General features: G+C 36.5%; 1 protein-coding gene across 2 annotated transcripts in view; it reads right to left on the bottom strand.

The window, feature by feature from the left end:
- Positions 1-11,259, bottom strand: part of bach1b (BTB and CNC homology 1, basic leucine zipper transcription factor 1 b) — a 113,437-nt gene extending 102,178 nt beyond the window's left edge. Inside the window, exons 1-3 of one of the 2 annotated variants that reach the window (XM_061899362.1) lie at positions 11,025-11,259; positions 10,715-10,927; positions 4,773-5,471 (exon numbers count right to left, since the gene is read on the bottom strand). In XM_061899362.1, coding sequence (XP_061755346.1) covers positions 4,773-5,471; positions 10,715-10,927 — 912 coding nt within the window. In that variant the 5' untranslated portion in view covers positions 11,025-11,259. The remainder of the gene's footprint in view (positions 1-4,772; positions 5,472-10,714; positions 10,928-11,024) is intronic. The other variant, XM_061899361.1, reaches the window with a different exon arrangement.
- Positions 11,260-17,500: the final 6,241 nt, after the last annotated feature.

The following is a 17,500-nucleotide window of genomic DNA, read 5'->3' as shown; positions in this document are numbered from 1 at the left end:
AAAAACAAAACAAATTAAAGCTGCAAGCAGCGATGGACGGGACTGACTTTTGCTGGTGTTTCCTGCCTTTACCCATTCAACATATCTTTACCTGCACCTTACCTACCTTCCCTGCATCCTGGAGTCAAACTGGTGCCTCCTTCTTTCACCCAGTCAACATATCTTTACCTGCACCTTACCTACCTTCTCTGCATTGTGTGCTCACGCTGGTGCTTCCTGCATTTAAGCGGCCATTTTGAGACGGCAGCAGCGCAGCAGCATCAGCGCAGCAGTTCTTTGAAGTCTTGTAAAATCAAAACCGGAGCAGTTAGAAAAACTCTTTGCGCCACTTTTGATCAGAAGGGTTCAATCTGTTTCTTGTGCGAGTTTGAAGCCGACACAACAAACGCGCTCAGAGGACATAATGTTTGAAAAAAGGTGACGTGTTTTTACCAAACTTTTGTTTTGAAGGGGTAATTGCCAACTTCCTGTTGATTTTTGCTGAAGGATGTCAATAAATGAAATGTAGGTCTAAGTGAGACCTACATAGAGGTTTTTGTTTCATGTTTCTACGGAATTCCTACCGGAAGTTACAAGCAGTTTTGTCTGTGTTTTCTTCCTAGGAGCAGTTTTGTCTGTGTTTTATTCCTAGGGGACGCTAGAGCACAATTTTAAGTTTTGTTTTTGTTTTTTTGTTATTAGATCGCTATTTTCGCCAATTCTGATGTGTGTGTCCAGTTTGGTGAGTTTTGAAGCATTTAAGGGGGTCAAATTACAGCTCAAAGAGGCACAAGTGGAATTTTATTAGGAATTTTTTTGTTTTGAAGGGGTTTTCGCCAACTTCCTGTTGATTTTTGCTGAAGGGTGTCAGTGTATGAAATGTAGGTGTAAGTCAGACCTACATAGAGGTTTTTGTTTCATGTCTCTACAACATTCTTAACGGAAGTTACAAGCAGATTTGTTTGTGGTTCTTCCTAGGGGGCGCTAGAGCGTTATTTCTAGTTTTGGGGTTTGGTTTTTTTATTTGATGGAAATTTTCATCAGTCCTGATGTGTGTGTCCAGTTTGGTGAGTTTTGAAGCATTTTAAGGGGGTCAAATTACAGCTCAAAGAGGCAAAAATGAAATTTTTTTAGGATTATTTTTTTGAAGGGGTTTTTGCCAACTTCCTGTTGACTTTTGCTGAAGGAGGTCAGTGTATGAAATCTAGGTCTAAGTCAGACCTACATAGAGGTTTTTGTTTCATGTATCTACGACATTCTTAACGGAAGTTACAAGCAGTTTGGTCTGTTTTATTCCTAGGTGGCGCTAGAGCGTAATTTTGAGTTTTGGGGTTTGTTTTTTATTAGATGGCAATTCTTGCCAGTCCTGATGTGTGTGTAGAATTTTGTGAGTTTTGAAGCATGTTAAGGGGGTCAAATTACAGCTCAAAAATGCAAAAATGACATTTTTTTAGGATTATTTTTTTTGAAGGGGTTTTTGCCAACTTCCTGTTGACTTTTGCTGAAGGAGGTCAGTGTATGAAATGTAGGTCTAAGTCAGACCTACATAGAGGTTTTTGTTTCATGTATCTACGACATTCTTAATGGAAGTTACAAGCAGTTTGGTCTGTGTTTTATTCCTAGGGGGCGCTCGAGCGCAATTTTGAGTTTTGGGGTTTGGTTTTTTATTAGATCGCAATTTTTGCCAGTCCTGATGTGTGTGTAGAATTTGGTGAGTTTTGAAGTATTTTAAAGTGGTCAAATTACAGCTCAAAGAGGCAAAAATGACATTTTTTTAGGATTATTTCTTTTGAAGGGGTTTTTGCCAACTTCCTGTTGACTTTTGCTGAAGGAAGTCAGTGTATGAAATGTAGGTCTAAGTCAGACCTACATAGAGGTTTTCATTCCATGTCTCTACGACATTCTTAATGGAAGTTACAAGCAGTTTGGTCTGTGTTTTATTCCTAGGGGGCGCTAGAGCGCAATTCTGAGTTTTGGGGTTTGGTTTTTTATTAGATCGCAATTTTCGCCAGTCCTGATGTGTGTGTAGAATTTGGTGAGTTTTGAAGCATGTTAAGGGGGTCAAATTACAGCTCAAAGAGGCAAAAATGACATTTTTTTAGGATTATTTCTTTTGAAGGGGTTTTTGCCAACTTCCTGTTGACTTTTGCTGAAGGAGGTCAGTGTATGAAATGTAGGTCTAAGTCAGACCTACATAGAGGTTTTTGTTTCATGTATCTACGACATTCTTAACGGAAGTTACAAGCAGTTTGGTCTGTGTTTTATTCCTAGGGGGCGCTAGAGTGCAATTTTGAGTTTTGGGGTTTGGTTTTTTATTAGATCGCAATTTTCACCAGTCCTGATGTTTGTGTAGAATTTGGTGAGTTTTGAAGCATGTTAAGGGGGTCAAATTACAGCTCAAAGAGGCAAAAATGACATTTTTTTAGGATTATTTCTTTTGAAAGGGTTTTTGCCAACTTCCTGTTGACTTTTGCTGAAGGAAGTCAGTGTATGAAATGTAGGTCTAAGTCAGACCTACATAGAGGTTTTTGTTTCATGTATCTACGACATTCTTAACGGAAGTTACAAGCAGTTTGGTCTGTGTTTTATTCCTAGGGGGCGCTAGAGCGCAATTTTGAGTTTTGGGGTTTGATTTTTTATTAGATTGCAATTTTTGCCAGTCCTGATGTGTGTGTAGAATTTGGTGAGTTTTGAAGCATGTTAAGGGGGTCAAATTACAGCTCAAAGAAGCAAAAATGACATTTTTTAGGAAACTTTTGTTTTAAAGGGTTTTTTGCCAACTACCTGTTGATTTTTGCTGAAGGATGTCAGAGTATGAAATCTAGGTCTAAGTCAGACCTACATAGAGGTTTTTGTTTCATTTCTCTACGACATTCCTAACGCAAGTTACAAGCAGTTTTGTCTGTGTTTTTCCTAGGGGGCGCTAGAGCGCAATTCTGAGTTTTGGGGTTTGGTTTTTTATTAGATCGCAATTTTCGCCAGTCCTGATGTGTGTGTAGAATTTGGTGAGTTTTGAAGCATGTTAAGGGGGTCAAATTACAGCTCAAAGAGGCAAAAATGACATTTTTTTAGGATTATTTCTTTTGAAGGGGTTTTTGCCAACTTCCTGTTGACTTTTGCTGAAGGAGGTCAGTGTATGAAATGTAGGTCTAAGTCAGACCTACATAGAGGTTTTTGTTTCATGTATCTACGACATTCTTAACGGAAGTTACAAGCAGTTTGGTCTGTGTTTTATTCCTAGGGGGCGCTAGAGTGCAATTTTGAGTTTTGGGGTTTGGTTTTTTATTAGATCGCAATTTTCACCAGTCCTGATGTTTGTGTAGAATTTGGTGAGTTTTGAAGCATGTTAAGGGGGTCAAATTACAGCTCAAAGAGGCAAAAATGACATTTTTTTAGGATTATTTCTTTTGAAAGGGTTTTTGCCAACTTCCTGTTGACTTTTGCTGAAGGAAGTCAGTGTATGAAATGTAGGTCTAAGTCAGACCTACATAGAGGTTTTCATTCCATGTCTCTACGACATTCTTAATGGAAGTTACAAGCAGTTTGGTCTGTGTTTTATTCCTAGGGGGCGCTAGAGCGCAATTTTGAGTTTTGGGGTTTGATTTTTTATTAGATTGCAATTTTTGCCAGTCCTGATGTGTGTGTAGAATTTGGTGAGTTTTGAAGCATGTTAAGGGGGTCAAATTACAGCTCAAAGAAGCAAAAATGACATTTTTTAGGAAACTTTTGTTTTAAAGGGTTTTTTGCCAACTACCTGTTGATTTTTGCTGAAGGATGTCAGAGTATGAAATCTAGGTCTAAGTCAGACCTACATAGAGGTTTTTGTTTCATTTCTCTACGACATTCCTAACGCAAGTTACAAGCAGTTTTGTCTGTGTTTTTCCTAGGGGGCGCTAGAGCGCAAATTTTGAGTTTTGGGTTTTTGATTAGATCGTAATTTTCGCCAGTCCTGATGTGTTTGTTAAATTTGGTGAGTTTTGAAGCATGTTAAGGGGGTCAAATTACAGCTCAAAGAAGCAAAAATGACATTTTTTAGGAAAATTTTGTTTTGAAGGGGTTTTTGCCAACTACCTGTTGATTTTTGCTGAAGGAGGTCAGTGTATGAAATCTAGGTCTAAGTGAGACCTACATAGAGGTGTTTGTTTCATGTCTCTACGACATTCCTAACGGAAGTTACAAGCAGTTTTGTCTGTGTTTTTCCTAGGGGGCGCTAGAGCGCAATTTTGAGTGTTGGGGCTTGGTTTTTTATTAGATCGCAATTTTCGCCAGTCCTGATGTGTTTGTTAAATTTGGTGAGTTTTGAAGCATTTTAAGGGGGTCAAATTACAGCTCAAAGAGGCAAAAATGACATTTTTTTAGGATTATTTCTTTTGAAGGGGTTTTTGCCAACTTCCTGTTGACTTTTGCTGAAGGAAGTCAGTGTATGAAATGTAGGTCTAAGTCAGACTTACATAGAGGTTTTCATTCCATGTCTTTACGACATTCTTAATGGAAGTTACAAGCAGTTTGGTCTGTGTTTTATTCCTAGGGGGCGCTAGAGCGCAATTTTGAGTTTTGGGGTTTGGTTTTTTATTAGATTGCAATTTTCGCCAGTCCTGATGTTTGTGTAGAATTTGGTGAGTTTTGAAGTATGTTAAAGTGGTCAAATTACAGCTCAAAGAGGCGGCAGAATAATAATAATAATAAAACCTTAGAAAAACAATAGGGTCCTCTGTCCCAAAGGGACATTCGGTCCCTAAAAATGGCCCCGGGGCCCCCTTTTGGTCACCCTGGTCTAGAGAGTACTGGTGTACCTGTCTGGCCCGCTCCCTGGCGTACGCCTCGCTGTCCCCGTCCGTCTCCGAGTCGCCGTCCTCGCCCGAGTACAGGGACGCTCCCTCGCTCTCGGACAGGGCGGAGCCTGCCTCCCAAGGTCTGGCCTCGTCTTGGTCCGGATTCGGGGTCTCTGCATCTTCTGGTCCCGCGGCAGAACCGCCAGAGAAGCTGGTTCCTGGTCCTTGGTCTAGGTCACCAACCGGGTGATGGGTCGCCTCCTCCATCTTCACTTCATTCTGGACTTGAACCTGCGGTCCGGTCTGCAGGTCACCTCGTCCACCGGAGCCATGTTGGCTGCTTGACCTCGGACTTTTGCCGCGAGCCACTTGGATCTCGGCGTTCTTCGGTCCCGGTGTAAACCCTGGACCGCATGTCCTGGTCTGAGACGCTCCCGGTGCATCGCAGGCAGGTTTGAGGTCTATACCAGCGCCCGAGTCCTCCTTGGACGGGGGTGTCTTGTCCGTCTCCTGGCAGCAAGTCTTCCGGCGGGACGGCGGCGCTGACTCGGCGCTGGAGCGGCAGAACTTGGGGAGCAGGAAGTCGAAACAGGCCGCGTCCAGGTCTTGGAATCCCAGGATGGACGCCGAGTTGCGGATTTCCAAGATGTCGTCTTTGCTGAAGATGAGCTCAGACGTGTAGGCGAACTTCAGCAGGGGCTCGAACCCACTAACCGTTACCTAGGAAACACAACATGATGATGTCATCAGACCAGGGATACACAAACCCTGTTTCCATATGAGTTGGGAAATGGTGTTAGATGTAAATATAAACAGAATACAATGATTTGCAAATCCTTTTCAAGCCATATTCAGTTGAATATGCTACAAAGACAACATATTTCATGTTCAAACTCATAAACTTTATTTTTAACTTAGAATTTCATGGCTGCAACACGTGCCAAAGTAGTTGGGAAAGGGCATGTTCACCACTGTGTTACATCACCTTTTCTTTTAACAACACTCAATAAACGTTTGGGAACTGAGGAAACTAATTGTTGAAGCTTTGAAAGTGGAATTCTTTCCCATTCTTGTTTTATGTAGAGCTTCAGTCCTTCAACAGTCAGGGGTCTCCGCTGTCCTATTTTACGCTTCACACATTTTCCATGGGAGACAGGTCTGGACTGCAGGCGGGCCAGGAAAGTACCCGCACTCTTTTACTACGAAGCCACGCTGTTGTAACACGTGGCTTGGCATTGTTTTGCTGAAATAAGCAGGGGCGTCCATGAAAAAGACGGCGCTTAGATGGCAGCATATGTTGTTCCAAAAGCTGTATGTACCTTTCAGCATTAATGGTGCCTTCACAGATGTGTAAGTTACCCATGCCTTGGGCACTAATGCACCCCCATACCATCACACATGCTGGCTTTTGAATTTTGCGCCTGGAACAATCCAGATGGTTCTTTTCCTCTTTGTTCCGGAGGACACCACGTCCACAGTTTCCAAAAACAATTTGAAATGTGGACTCGTCAGACCACAGAACACTTTTCCACTTTGCATCAGTCCATCTTAGATGATCTCGGGCCCAGAGAAGCCGGCGGCGTTTCTGGATGTTGTTGATAAATGGCTTTCACTTTGCATAGTAGAGCTTTAACTTGCACTTACAGATGTAGCGACAAACTGTATTTAGTGACAGTGGTTTTCTGAAGTGTTCCTGAGCCCATGTGGTGATATCCTTTAGAGATTGATGTCGGTTTTTGAGGGATGGAAGGTCACGGTCATTCAATGTTGGTTTGCGGCCATGCCGCTTACGTGGAGTGATTTCTCCAGATTCTCTGAACCTTTTGATGATATTATGGAGCGTAGATGTTGAAATCCCTAAATTTCTTGCAATGTCACTTTGAGAAAGGTTGTTCTTAAACTGTTTGACTATTTGCTCACACAGTTGTGGACAAAGGGGTGTACCTCGCCCCATCCTTTCTTGTGGAAGACTGAGCATTTTTTGGGAAGCTGTTTTTATAGCCAATCATGGCACCCACCTGTTCCCAATTAGCCTGCACACCTGTTGGATGTTCACAATAAGTGTTTGATGAGCATTCCTCAACTTTATCAGTATTTATTGCCACCTTTCCCAACTTCTTTGTCACGTGTTGCTGGCATCAAATTCTAAAGTTAATGATTATTTGCAAAAAAATAAAGTTTATGAGTTTGAACATGAAATATGTTGTCTTTGTAGCATATTCAACTGAATATGGCTTGAAAAGGATTTGCAAATCATTGTATTCTGTTTATATTTACATCTAACACCATTTCCCAACTCATATGGAAACGGGGTTTGTACTATTTCTATGTATACATACATACTGTCATTATACCTGCCAGTATACTTCATGATTGGTCCGATATGGTCTTAGACTTGGACTGATGAGATGTAGTCTTAGACTAAGATTGGTCCAATATAGTCTTAAACTTAGACTGCTTAGCGCTAGTCTTAGAATTAGACCGGTTGGATCTAGTCTTGGACTCAGATTGGTCTGATCTAGTCTTAAAATTAGACTGGTTAGATCTTGTCTTAGACTTACATTGTCAGATCTAGTCTTAGACTTATGTTGGTCAGATGTAGTCTTAAGACTTAGACTGGTCAGATCTGGTCTTCGACTTGGACTGATCAGATCTAGTCTTAAACTTAGATAGGTCACATCTAGTCTTAGACTTAGACTGGTCTAATCTAGTCTTGGACTCAGATTAGTCTGATGTAGTCTTAAAATTAGACTGGTTAGATGTAGTCTTTGACTTAGATTGTCAGGTCTAGTCTTAGACTTGGATTGGTCAAATCTAGTCTTAGACTTATGTTGGTCAGATGTAGTCTCAAGATTTAGACTGGTCAGATCTGGTCTTCGACTTGGACTGATCAGATCTAGTCTTAAACTTAGACTGCTTAGATCTAGTCTTAGAATTAGACTGGTTGGATCTAGTTTTAGACTTAGGTTGGTTAAATCTAGTCTTAGAATTGAATTGGTCAGATCTAGTCTTAGACTTAGACTGGTCAGATCTAGTCTTAGACTAAGATAGGTCAGATCTAGTCTTAGACTGGTCAGATCTGGTCTTCATCTTAGATTGGTCAGATCTAGTCTTAAGACTTAGATTGGTAAGATCTAGTCTTACACTTAGACTGGTTAGATCTTGTCTTAGAATTACATTGGTCAAATCTAGTCTTAGACTAAGATAGGTCAAATGTAGACTTAGACTGGTCAGATCTGATCTAAGCTTAGATTGGTCAGATCTGGTCTTAGACTTAGACTGGTCAGATCTAGTCTTAAACTTAGACTGGTAAGATAAAGTCTTGGCCTTAGATTGGTCAGAGCTAGTCTTAAACTTAGACTGCTTAGATCTAGTCTTAGACTTAGACTGGTCAGATCTAGTCTTAGACTTACATTGGTCAGGGCTAGTCTTAAACTTAGACTGCTTAGATCTAGTCTTAGAATTAGACCGGTTGGATCTAGTCTTAAATTTAGACACTATATTGATACTTTCCTAACATTTAACAATGACTTTAACACTAAAAGTACTGGCCACTTCATTAGGTACACCAAGTAACAACCCAACACAAACTCCAATCAAAGATCCTCTATGTGACAGGAGGGCTTTGCTGTGTTTTATGTATCTACTGCAAAACTGCTGGTCTATGATCATCTATGGAACAGGAAGTGTTTGCTGTTTTTAAGCATTTCCACCAAAAACGCCAGTCAAAGATCATCTCTGTGAGACAGGAACACTTTGTTGTTTTTAATGATCTCCGACAAAAATGCCAGTCAAAGATCCTCTAGGAAGTATTTCCTGTTTTCAATGATCCACTGCAAAAATATCAAAGATTGTCTATTTATTGTTTTTAATGATTTACTGCAAAAACTCCAGTCAAAGATCCTCTATGTGACAGAAGCGCTATGCTATATTTCATTTTTTACTCCAAAAATGCGGGTCAAAGATCATCTATACGACAGGAACACTTTGCCAGTGACCCCGAAAGGGACAAGTGTTTTAAATGAGCTACTGCACAAAAAAAAAAAAATTGCTAATCAAAGATCTTCTATGTTAGAAAAATGCATTTGCTGTATTAAGCATCTTCACCAAAAGCGCCAGTCAAAGATCATCTCTGTGACACAGGAACACTTTGTTGTTTTAATGATCTATGACAAAAATGCCAGTCAAAGATCCACTAGGAAGGCTTTCCTGTTTTCAATGATCCAGTCAAAGATCCTCTACGTGACAGAAGAGCCATGCTGTTTTTAATTGTCTACTGCAAAAATGCTGGTCAAAGATCATCTATATGTCAGGAACATTAGGCTGTTTTTAATGATCTACTGCAAAAAAAAGCTAATCAAAGATCCTCAAGAAGCATTTGTCAAAGTTTGTCAAAATAGTCTACTACAAAAATGCTGGTCAAAGATCATCTATATGACAGGAACACTTTGCCAGTGACCCCAAAAAGGATAAGTGTTTTAAATAATCTACTGCAAAAAAAAACCCAAAAGAAAATAAAATTAAAGATCCTCTATGTAAGAAGAATGCATTTGCTGTATTAAGCATCTCCACCAAAAACGCCAGTCAAAGATCATCTCTGTGAGACAAGGAACACTTTGTTGTTTTTAATAATCCATGACAAAAAATCAAAGATCCTCTATGTGACAGAAGGACCACGCTGTTCTTAATCGTCTACAGCAAAAATGCCGGTCAAAGATCATCTATATGTCAGGAACCCTGTGCTGTTTTAATGAGCTACTGCAAAAAATAATACTTGATAACCAAAGATCCTTTATGTTCCAGGGAGCATTTGCTATTTTAAGCACCTCCACCAAAAATGCCAGTCAAAGATCATCTCTGTGAGGAACACTTTGTTGTTTTTAATGATCTACGACGAAAATGCCAGTTAAAGATCCTCTCGGAAGGCTTTCCTGTTTTCAATCATCCGCTGCAAAAACATCAAAGATTGTCTATATGTTAAATGTTTTTAATGATTTACTGCAAACATTTTAATCAAAGATCCTCTATGTGACAGAAGGACCACGCTGTTCTTAATCGTCTACTGCTGGTCATCTATATGAGATAGGAACACTTTGCTGTTTTTAATGATCTACTGCAAAAAAAAATGCTAATCAAAGATCCTCAAGAAGCATTTGTCAAAGTTTGTCAAAATTATCTACTACAAAAATGCTGGTCAAAGATCATCTATATGACAGGAACACTTTGCCAGTGACCCCGAAAGGGACAAGTGTTTTAAATAATCTACTGGGAAAAAAAAAAAATCAAAGATCCTCTATGTAAGAAGAATGCATTTGCTGTATTAAGCATCTCCACCAAAAACGCCAGTCAAAGATCATCTCTTTGAGACAGCAACACTTTGTTGTTTTTAATAATTTATGACAAAAATGCTAATCAAAGATCCTCTAGGAAGGCTTTTCTGTTTTCAATGATCAACTGCAATATCATCAAAGATTGTCTATATAATAATTACTTTTAATGATTTACTGCAAAAACTACAATCAAAGATCCTCTATGTGACAGAAGGACCACGCTGTTCTTAATCGTCTACTGCTGGTCATCTATATGAGATAGGAACACTTTGCTGTTTTTAATGATCTACTGCAAAAAAAAAAAAAAAAAAAAATGCTAATCAAAGATCCTCTATATGGAAAATGAACACTTTGCCATTTCAATGATCTGGTACAAAAACAAAAAAAGCTAGTCAAAGATCGTCTATGAGACAACCATCTGGGGGCTTTAGGATTAAAACGTTTTTGCAGTGAACTGTGACGTCATGCACAAGAACAATCCCAAACATGTCGAATTCAGACGATCTTTGTTTTGCTGAACAATCCACCGTGTGCCTAATGAAGTGGCCGCCACGTGACGTCATCCTCCGCCGGCAGTCCCAGCTTGCGTCGCCGTGGCAACACACACACACACACAGAGTGACGTCATCTCACCTCGGGCGGCAGCGTGACGACGTCGACGTGTCCGTGGAGCGCATGCGCGAAGTAGTCGCCGCACGAGGCCAGCACGGCGCGGTGGGCGAGGAAGGCGCGGCCCTCCACCCGCACGGTGACGTCACAGAGCGCGCCCCGCCGCCGCAGCTCGTCCAGGCGGCGCAGCAGGTGCGCGCAGTGCGCCGTGGACGCGTACGTGTACGTGCCGGACATCTGCGGGGGCGCGCGCACGCACATGTTAATGACGTTTTTTTTTATTTCATTTTTTTTAAATGAGTTTGAAGTGAAGAGAGAAAAAAAAGCCACTCACCTGTGCAGGTGGACTCCACGCCCGTGGGTTCGATTCCCCCTTTTCTCCACTCACCGCCAAACTGAGCGAGCTGTGTGTGTGTGTGTGTGTGTGTGTGTGTGTGTGTGTGTGTGTGTGTGTGTGTGTGTGTGTCAACAGAGCTGACTCATGCTGATTAACGATGAGCAAGCACGTTTTTCCCACCTGTTCGGTTCCCTCCCTCACCTGCAAACTCGCCCGACAACTTCCTCCTAGAAGTTCGAGACTGACACGAAAAAACGAGCTAAAAAAAAATAAAAAAAAATGCTAACATTGGAATGCTAATATGCTAACAATAGCCTGCCTACAGTTAGCATTAGATAAATACTAAAATATATGACATGGAGGTGTATACCTGTTAACTTACCTGACAAAAACAGCATGCTAACATTAGCATGCTAGCTGTGACGTGTGTCAAATGCTAAAATATATTACGCTGAGAGTTCCATGCTAACAGTAGCATAATCACAGTTAGCATTAGTGAAATACTAAAATATATGACACGGAGGTGTATACCTGTTAAATTACCTGAAAAAAAAGCATGCTAACATTAGCATGCTAACTCGGACGTGTGTCAAGTGCTAAAATATATGACGCTGAGAGTGCCCCGCTAACAGTAGCATAATCACAGTTAGCATTCGTGAAATACTAAAATATATATGACACAAAGGTGTACGCCTGATAAATGAGCTAAAACGAACTAGCATGCTTTGCTAAAATGCTAATTGCGACATATGTCAAGTACTAAAGTATATCACTCTGTGTGCACTTGCTAACAGTAAAAATAAAAAGCAAAAAAAATAAAAATAGTCAAATACAAACATATATCTTAAAATTTTGTTAAAAATGTTTACCTACCCAAAATACCAAAATATGATTGAGGCGTATTCCTAAAAAAATCACATTATTTTAGCATTAGCATTGGCATGCTAATAGTTAACATTAGTGACCTACTAAAATATATGACATAAAGGTGTATGCCTGTTGAATTAGCTGAAAATAATGAGCATGCTTTGCTAAAATGCTAACTGCAACATGCGTCAAGTACCAATGTATATTACTCTGAGGTGTGCACTTGCTAACAGTAAAAATAAAAAGCACAAAAATAAAAAATGCTCAAATACCAAAATATATCTTAAATTTGAATTAAAAATGCATACCTACCCAAAATACCAAAATATGATTCAGGCGTATATATTTTAAAAATTCACATTCTTTTTAGCATTAGCATTAGCATGCTAACAGTTAACATTAGTGACATACTAAAACATATGACACAAAGGTGGATGCCTGTTGAATTAGCTAAAAATAATGAGCATGCTTTGCTAAAATGCTAACTGCGACATGCGTCAAGTACCAAAGTATATTACTCTGAGGTGTGCACTTGCTAACAGTAAAAATAAAAAGCACAAAAATAAAAAATAGTCAAACACCAAAATATATCTTAAATTTGAATTAAAAATGCTTACCTACCCAAAATACCAAAATATGATTGAGGCGTATACCTAAAAAAATTCACAATTTTTTTTAGCATAAGCATTAGAATGCTAAGATTTAACATTAGTGAAATAAAAAATAAATAAAACAAAAAGCGAAAAATTAAAAAAAGTTAAATACAAAAATATATCTTAAAATTTCATTAAAAATTCTTACATACCAAAAATACCAAAATATGATTGAGGCGTATACCTAAAAAAATTCCAATTTTTTTTTTAGCATAAGCATTAGCATGCCAACATTTAACATTAGTGAAATAAAAAATAAATAATACAAAAAGCGAAAAATTAAAAAAAGTGAAAAATAAAAAAGAGTTAAATACCAAAATATATCTCAAAATTTCATTAAAAATTCTTACATACTAAAAATACCAAAATATGATTGAGGTGTATACCTAAAAATATTAAAAAAATTTTTAGCATAAGCATTAGCATGCTAACATTTAACATTAGTGAAATAAAAAATAAATAAAAGAAAAAGCGAAAAATAAAAAAAAGTTAAATACAAAAATATATCTTAAAATTTCATTAAAAATTCTTACATACCAAAAATACTAAAATATGATTGAAACGTATACCTACAAAATTCCCGGGGAAAAAAAAATGTGCATTAGCATTAGCATGCTAACAGGTAGCATTGGTAAAGTAACAAAATATTTGACGCCGAGACGGGCACCTGCAAAAAGGCTAAAGATTGTGCCTTAGGCCGTTAAAAAAAGTGTGTGTGTGTGTGTGTGTGTGTGTGTGTGTGTGTGTGTGTGTGTGTGTGTGTGTGTGTGAGATGAGAAACACACATTCTAGAATGAGGAAGTGTGGCCACACAGCAAACTTCCTATTGGCCGCTCTGTGTTGATTTTGAAGGAGCGACATAATAAAATAAGAAGCAGAAGTGCTGACACAGCAAAGCACATGACTCAGCGACCAATCAGGCGACGGCGTTCCAATCGTCCTTCCTGTTTCTCTGGAAGTGAACGCTCACACGCGAGGGAGGAATAAAGTGTGTTTTAAAAAATAAAACTAAAAATGTTATTGATGCATTGTTGTGCACTTCAGGGACCTTGTCGAGAGGGCGGAGCTTGGAAGATTTGGGCTTCATTTACATAAAGTGCAGGATTCCCATCTAACACCTGTATACCACTTTTTTGGGATAAGTCTCGCCCACTTCCATGTGACCCGTGCGGAAAGAAGGCAGGTAAAGGACACACCTGTGCAGAAAATATCTGATTCCGTGAGTATTTTTTTTCCCCCCGAAAAGCTCATTAATGCTCCCAGGAAGTACGTAAAAACGTTTTTTTTTAACAATGTTACACTTTCACGTGTTTACTACGCAACTTTCGGTAATGATTGGTTGTTGTTATCGAGGTTTGTATCAGCTAGCTGGAAAATCCCGGTCTACGATAAAAAACTAGCAGTTTTCCGAACTTTACCATTAAAAAAGTACCGTTATTTTTTTACGATACAGTAATTCGCAGTAAAACTGACTGTAGTTATTACGATTAAAAAAAACTATCAATTTGGTCACCGGAATTTAACTTTTTTGTAAAAGTACGTTTTTTAAAAAATTTTCAGTAAAAACGACAGTAGTTTTTACGATAAAAAATAGCAACTCAGTTGCAAGAATTTTACTATTTTAAAAAGTTTTTAATTTACAGTAAATCGTATTAAAAAATGGTGTTCTTACAATGAAAAACTGGCAGTTTTCCGAACTTTACCATTAAAAAAGAACCGTTATTTTTTTACGATACAGTAATTCGCAGTAAAACTGACTGTAGTTATTACGATTAAAAAAAACTGTCAATTTAGTCACTGGAATTTAACTTTTTTTAAAAAGTACCTTTTTTTAAAAATTTCAGTAAAAACAACAGTAGTTTTTACAATAAAAAATAGCAACTCAGTTGCAAGAATTTTACTATTTTAAAAAGTTTTTAATTTACAGTAAATCGCATTTAAAAAATTGTGTTCTTGTGATAAAAAACTGGCAGTTTTCCGAACTTTACCATTAAAAAGTACCATTATTTTTTTACGATACAGTAATTCGCAGTAAAACTGACTGTAGTTATTACGATTAAAAAAAACTATTAATTTAGTCACCGGAATTTAACTTTTTTTAAAAAGTACCTTTTTTAAAATTTTCAGTAAAACCGACAGTAGTTTTTACGATAAAAAATAGCAACTCAGTTGCAAGAATTTTACTGTTTTAAAAAGTTTTTAATTTACAGAAAATCTCATTAAAAAAATTGTGTTCTTATGATAAAAAACTGGCAGTTTTCCGAACTTTACCATTAAAAAAGAACCGTTATTTTTTTACGATACAGTAATTCGCAGTAAAACTGACTGTAGTTATTACGATTAAAGAAAACTATCAATTTAGTCACCGCAATTTAATTTTTTTTTTAAAGTATCTTTTTTTAAATTTTCAATAAAAAAGACAGTAGTTTTTAACAATAAAAAATAGCAACTCAGTTGCAATAATTTTACTATTTTAAAAAGTTTTTAATTTACAGAAAATCGCATTAAAAAAATTGTGTTCTTGTGATAAAAAACTGGCAGTTTTCCGAACTTTACCATTGAAAAAGTACAGTTATTTTTTTACGATACAGTAATTTGCAGTAAAACTGACTGTAGTTATTACGATTAAAAAAAACTATCAATTTAGTCACCGGAATTTAACTTTTTTTAAAAAGTACCTTTTTTAAAATTTTCAGTAAAACCGACAGTAGTTTTTACGATAAAAAAATAGCAACTCAGTTGCAAGAATTTTACTGTTTTAAAAAGTTTTTAATTTACAGAAAATCGCATTAAAAAAATTGTGTTCTTACGATAAAAAACTGGCAGTTTTCCGAACTTTACCATTGAAAAAGTACAGTTATTTTTTTACGATACAGTAATTCGCAGTAAAACTGACTGTAGTTATTACGATTAAAAAAAACTATCAATTTAGTCACCAGAATTTAACTTTTTTTAAAAAGTACCTTTTTTAAAATTTTCAGTAAAACCGACAGTAGTTTTTACGATAAAAAATAGCAACTCAGTTGCAAGAATTTTACTGTTTTAAAAAGTTTTTAATTTACAGAAAATCGCATTAAAAAAATTGTGTTCTTACGATAAAAAACTGGCAGTTTTCCGAACTTTACCATTAAAAAAGAACCGTTATTTTTTTACGATACAGTAATTCGCAGTAAAACTGACTGTAGTTATTACGATTAAAAAAAACTATCAATTTAGTCACCGCAATTTAATTTTTTTTTAAAGTATCTTTTTTTAAATTTTCAATAAAAAAGACAGTAGTTTTTAACGATAAAAAATAGCAACTCAGTTGCAATAATTTTACTATTTTAAAAAGTTTTTAATTTCCAGAAAATCGCATTAAAAAAATTGTGTTCTTGTGATAAAAAACTGGCAGTTTTCCGAACTTTACCATTGAAAAAGTACAGTTATTTTTTTACGATACAATAATTCGCAGTAAAACTGACTGTAGTTATTACGATTAAAAAAAACTATCAATTTAGTCACTGGAATTTAACTTTATCGTAAAAGTACCTTTTTAAAAATTTTCAGTAAAAACGACAGTCGTTCTTACGATAAAAAACTAGCAACTCAGTTGCAAGAATTTTACTATTTAAAAAATGTACCATTTTTGAATTTACAGTAAAGCGCATTAAAATTTTGTGGGTTCTTATGATAAAAAATGAGCAGCTTAGTTGTCCGAATTTTACCATTAAAAAAGTACTTTTTTTTTTTTACTATACAGTAATTCACAGTAATATCGACCGTGATTATTACGATAAAAAAAAACTAGCAATTTAGTCACCAGGATTGTACTTTTTTAAAAACAAACTTTTTTTAAATTTCCAGTAAAAACGACAGTAGTTTTTACAATAAAAAAACTAGCAACGTGTTTGACTGTTCCTGTCTCCTACATGGCTAAAAATCACAAACAACAACAACAACAACAAAAATGGGCAACTGATATTTTTTTCTGATTTATTTATTTAACTTTTTTTTGTTTTCTTTCTTTTTTGTCACTTGTTGGGAGTGGAGGAAACAATAAAAGCATTTGATGTTTGTTCCTGTCAATGTTGTTGTTAAATACACAATAAACAAATAAAAAACAACAACAAACAAACAAAAAACAGCAGCTTGTTTTTTTCCTGATTTATTGATTTAATTATTATTCATTATTATGAATTTATTTTGTCACTTGTTGGACGTGAGGGACAAGAAAAACAGTTGTTTGACTGTTCCTTTCAATTTTTTGGCTAAAAAAAATACATTAAAAAAAGCTATTTGTATTTTTTTCTGATTTACTTATTTAGTTATTATTAATTATTGCTATGATTTTGTTACTTTTTTGTTACTTGTTGGGGGTGGGGGAAATAATACCATTTGATGTGTTTGACTGTTCCTGTCACTTATGTGGCTAAAAACACAAACAAATAAAACAATAAAATAAAATAAAGTAAAAACAGGCAACTCATTTTTTAAATTTAATAATGATAATTTATTGTTATGATTTTTTTCTCCCTTTTTTGTCACTTGTTGGGGGTTGGGGAAATAACAAAAAGCATTTCGTGTGTTTGACTGTTCCTGTCACTTATGTGGATAAAAACACAATAAACACATTAAAAAATAGAGGGAAAAAGATGGCAACTCATATTTTTTTCTGATTTACTTATTTAATTATTATTATTATTATTATTATGATTTTTCCCCCCCTTTTTTTCCTTGTTGGTTTGATGATTGACGTGTTCGACTGTTCCTGTCACTTATGTGGTTAAAAACACAATAAACACATTAAAAAATAGAGGGAAAAAGATGGCAACTCATATTTTTTTCTGATTAACTTATTTAATTATTATTATTATGATTTTTTGCCCCTTTTTTTTCCTTGTTGGTTTGATGATTGATGTGTTTGACTGTTCCTGTCACTTATGTGGTTAAAAACACAATAAACTAATTATA

This window comes from Nerophis ophidion, linkage group LG04, assembly GCF_033978795.1.
Source record: "Nerophis ophidion isolate RoL-2023_Sa linkage group LG04, RoL_Noph_v1.0, whole genome shotgun sequence".
NCBI lineage: Eukaryota > Metazoa > Chordata > Actinopteri > Syngnathiformes > Syngnathidae > Nerophis > Nerophis ophidion.
The sequence above is the reverse complement of the archived record's forward strand: the minus strand, read 5'-3'. Positions and strand labels throughout refer to the sequence as shown.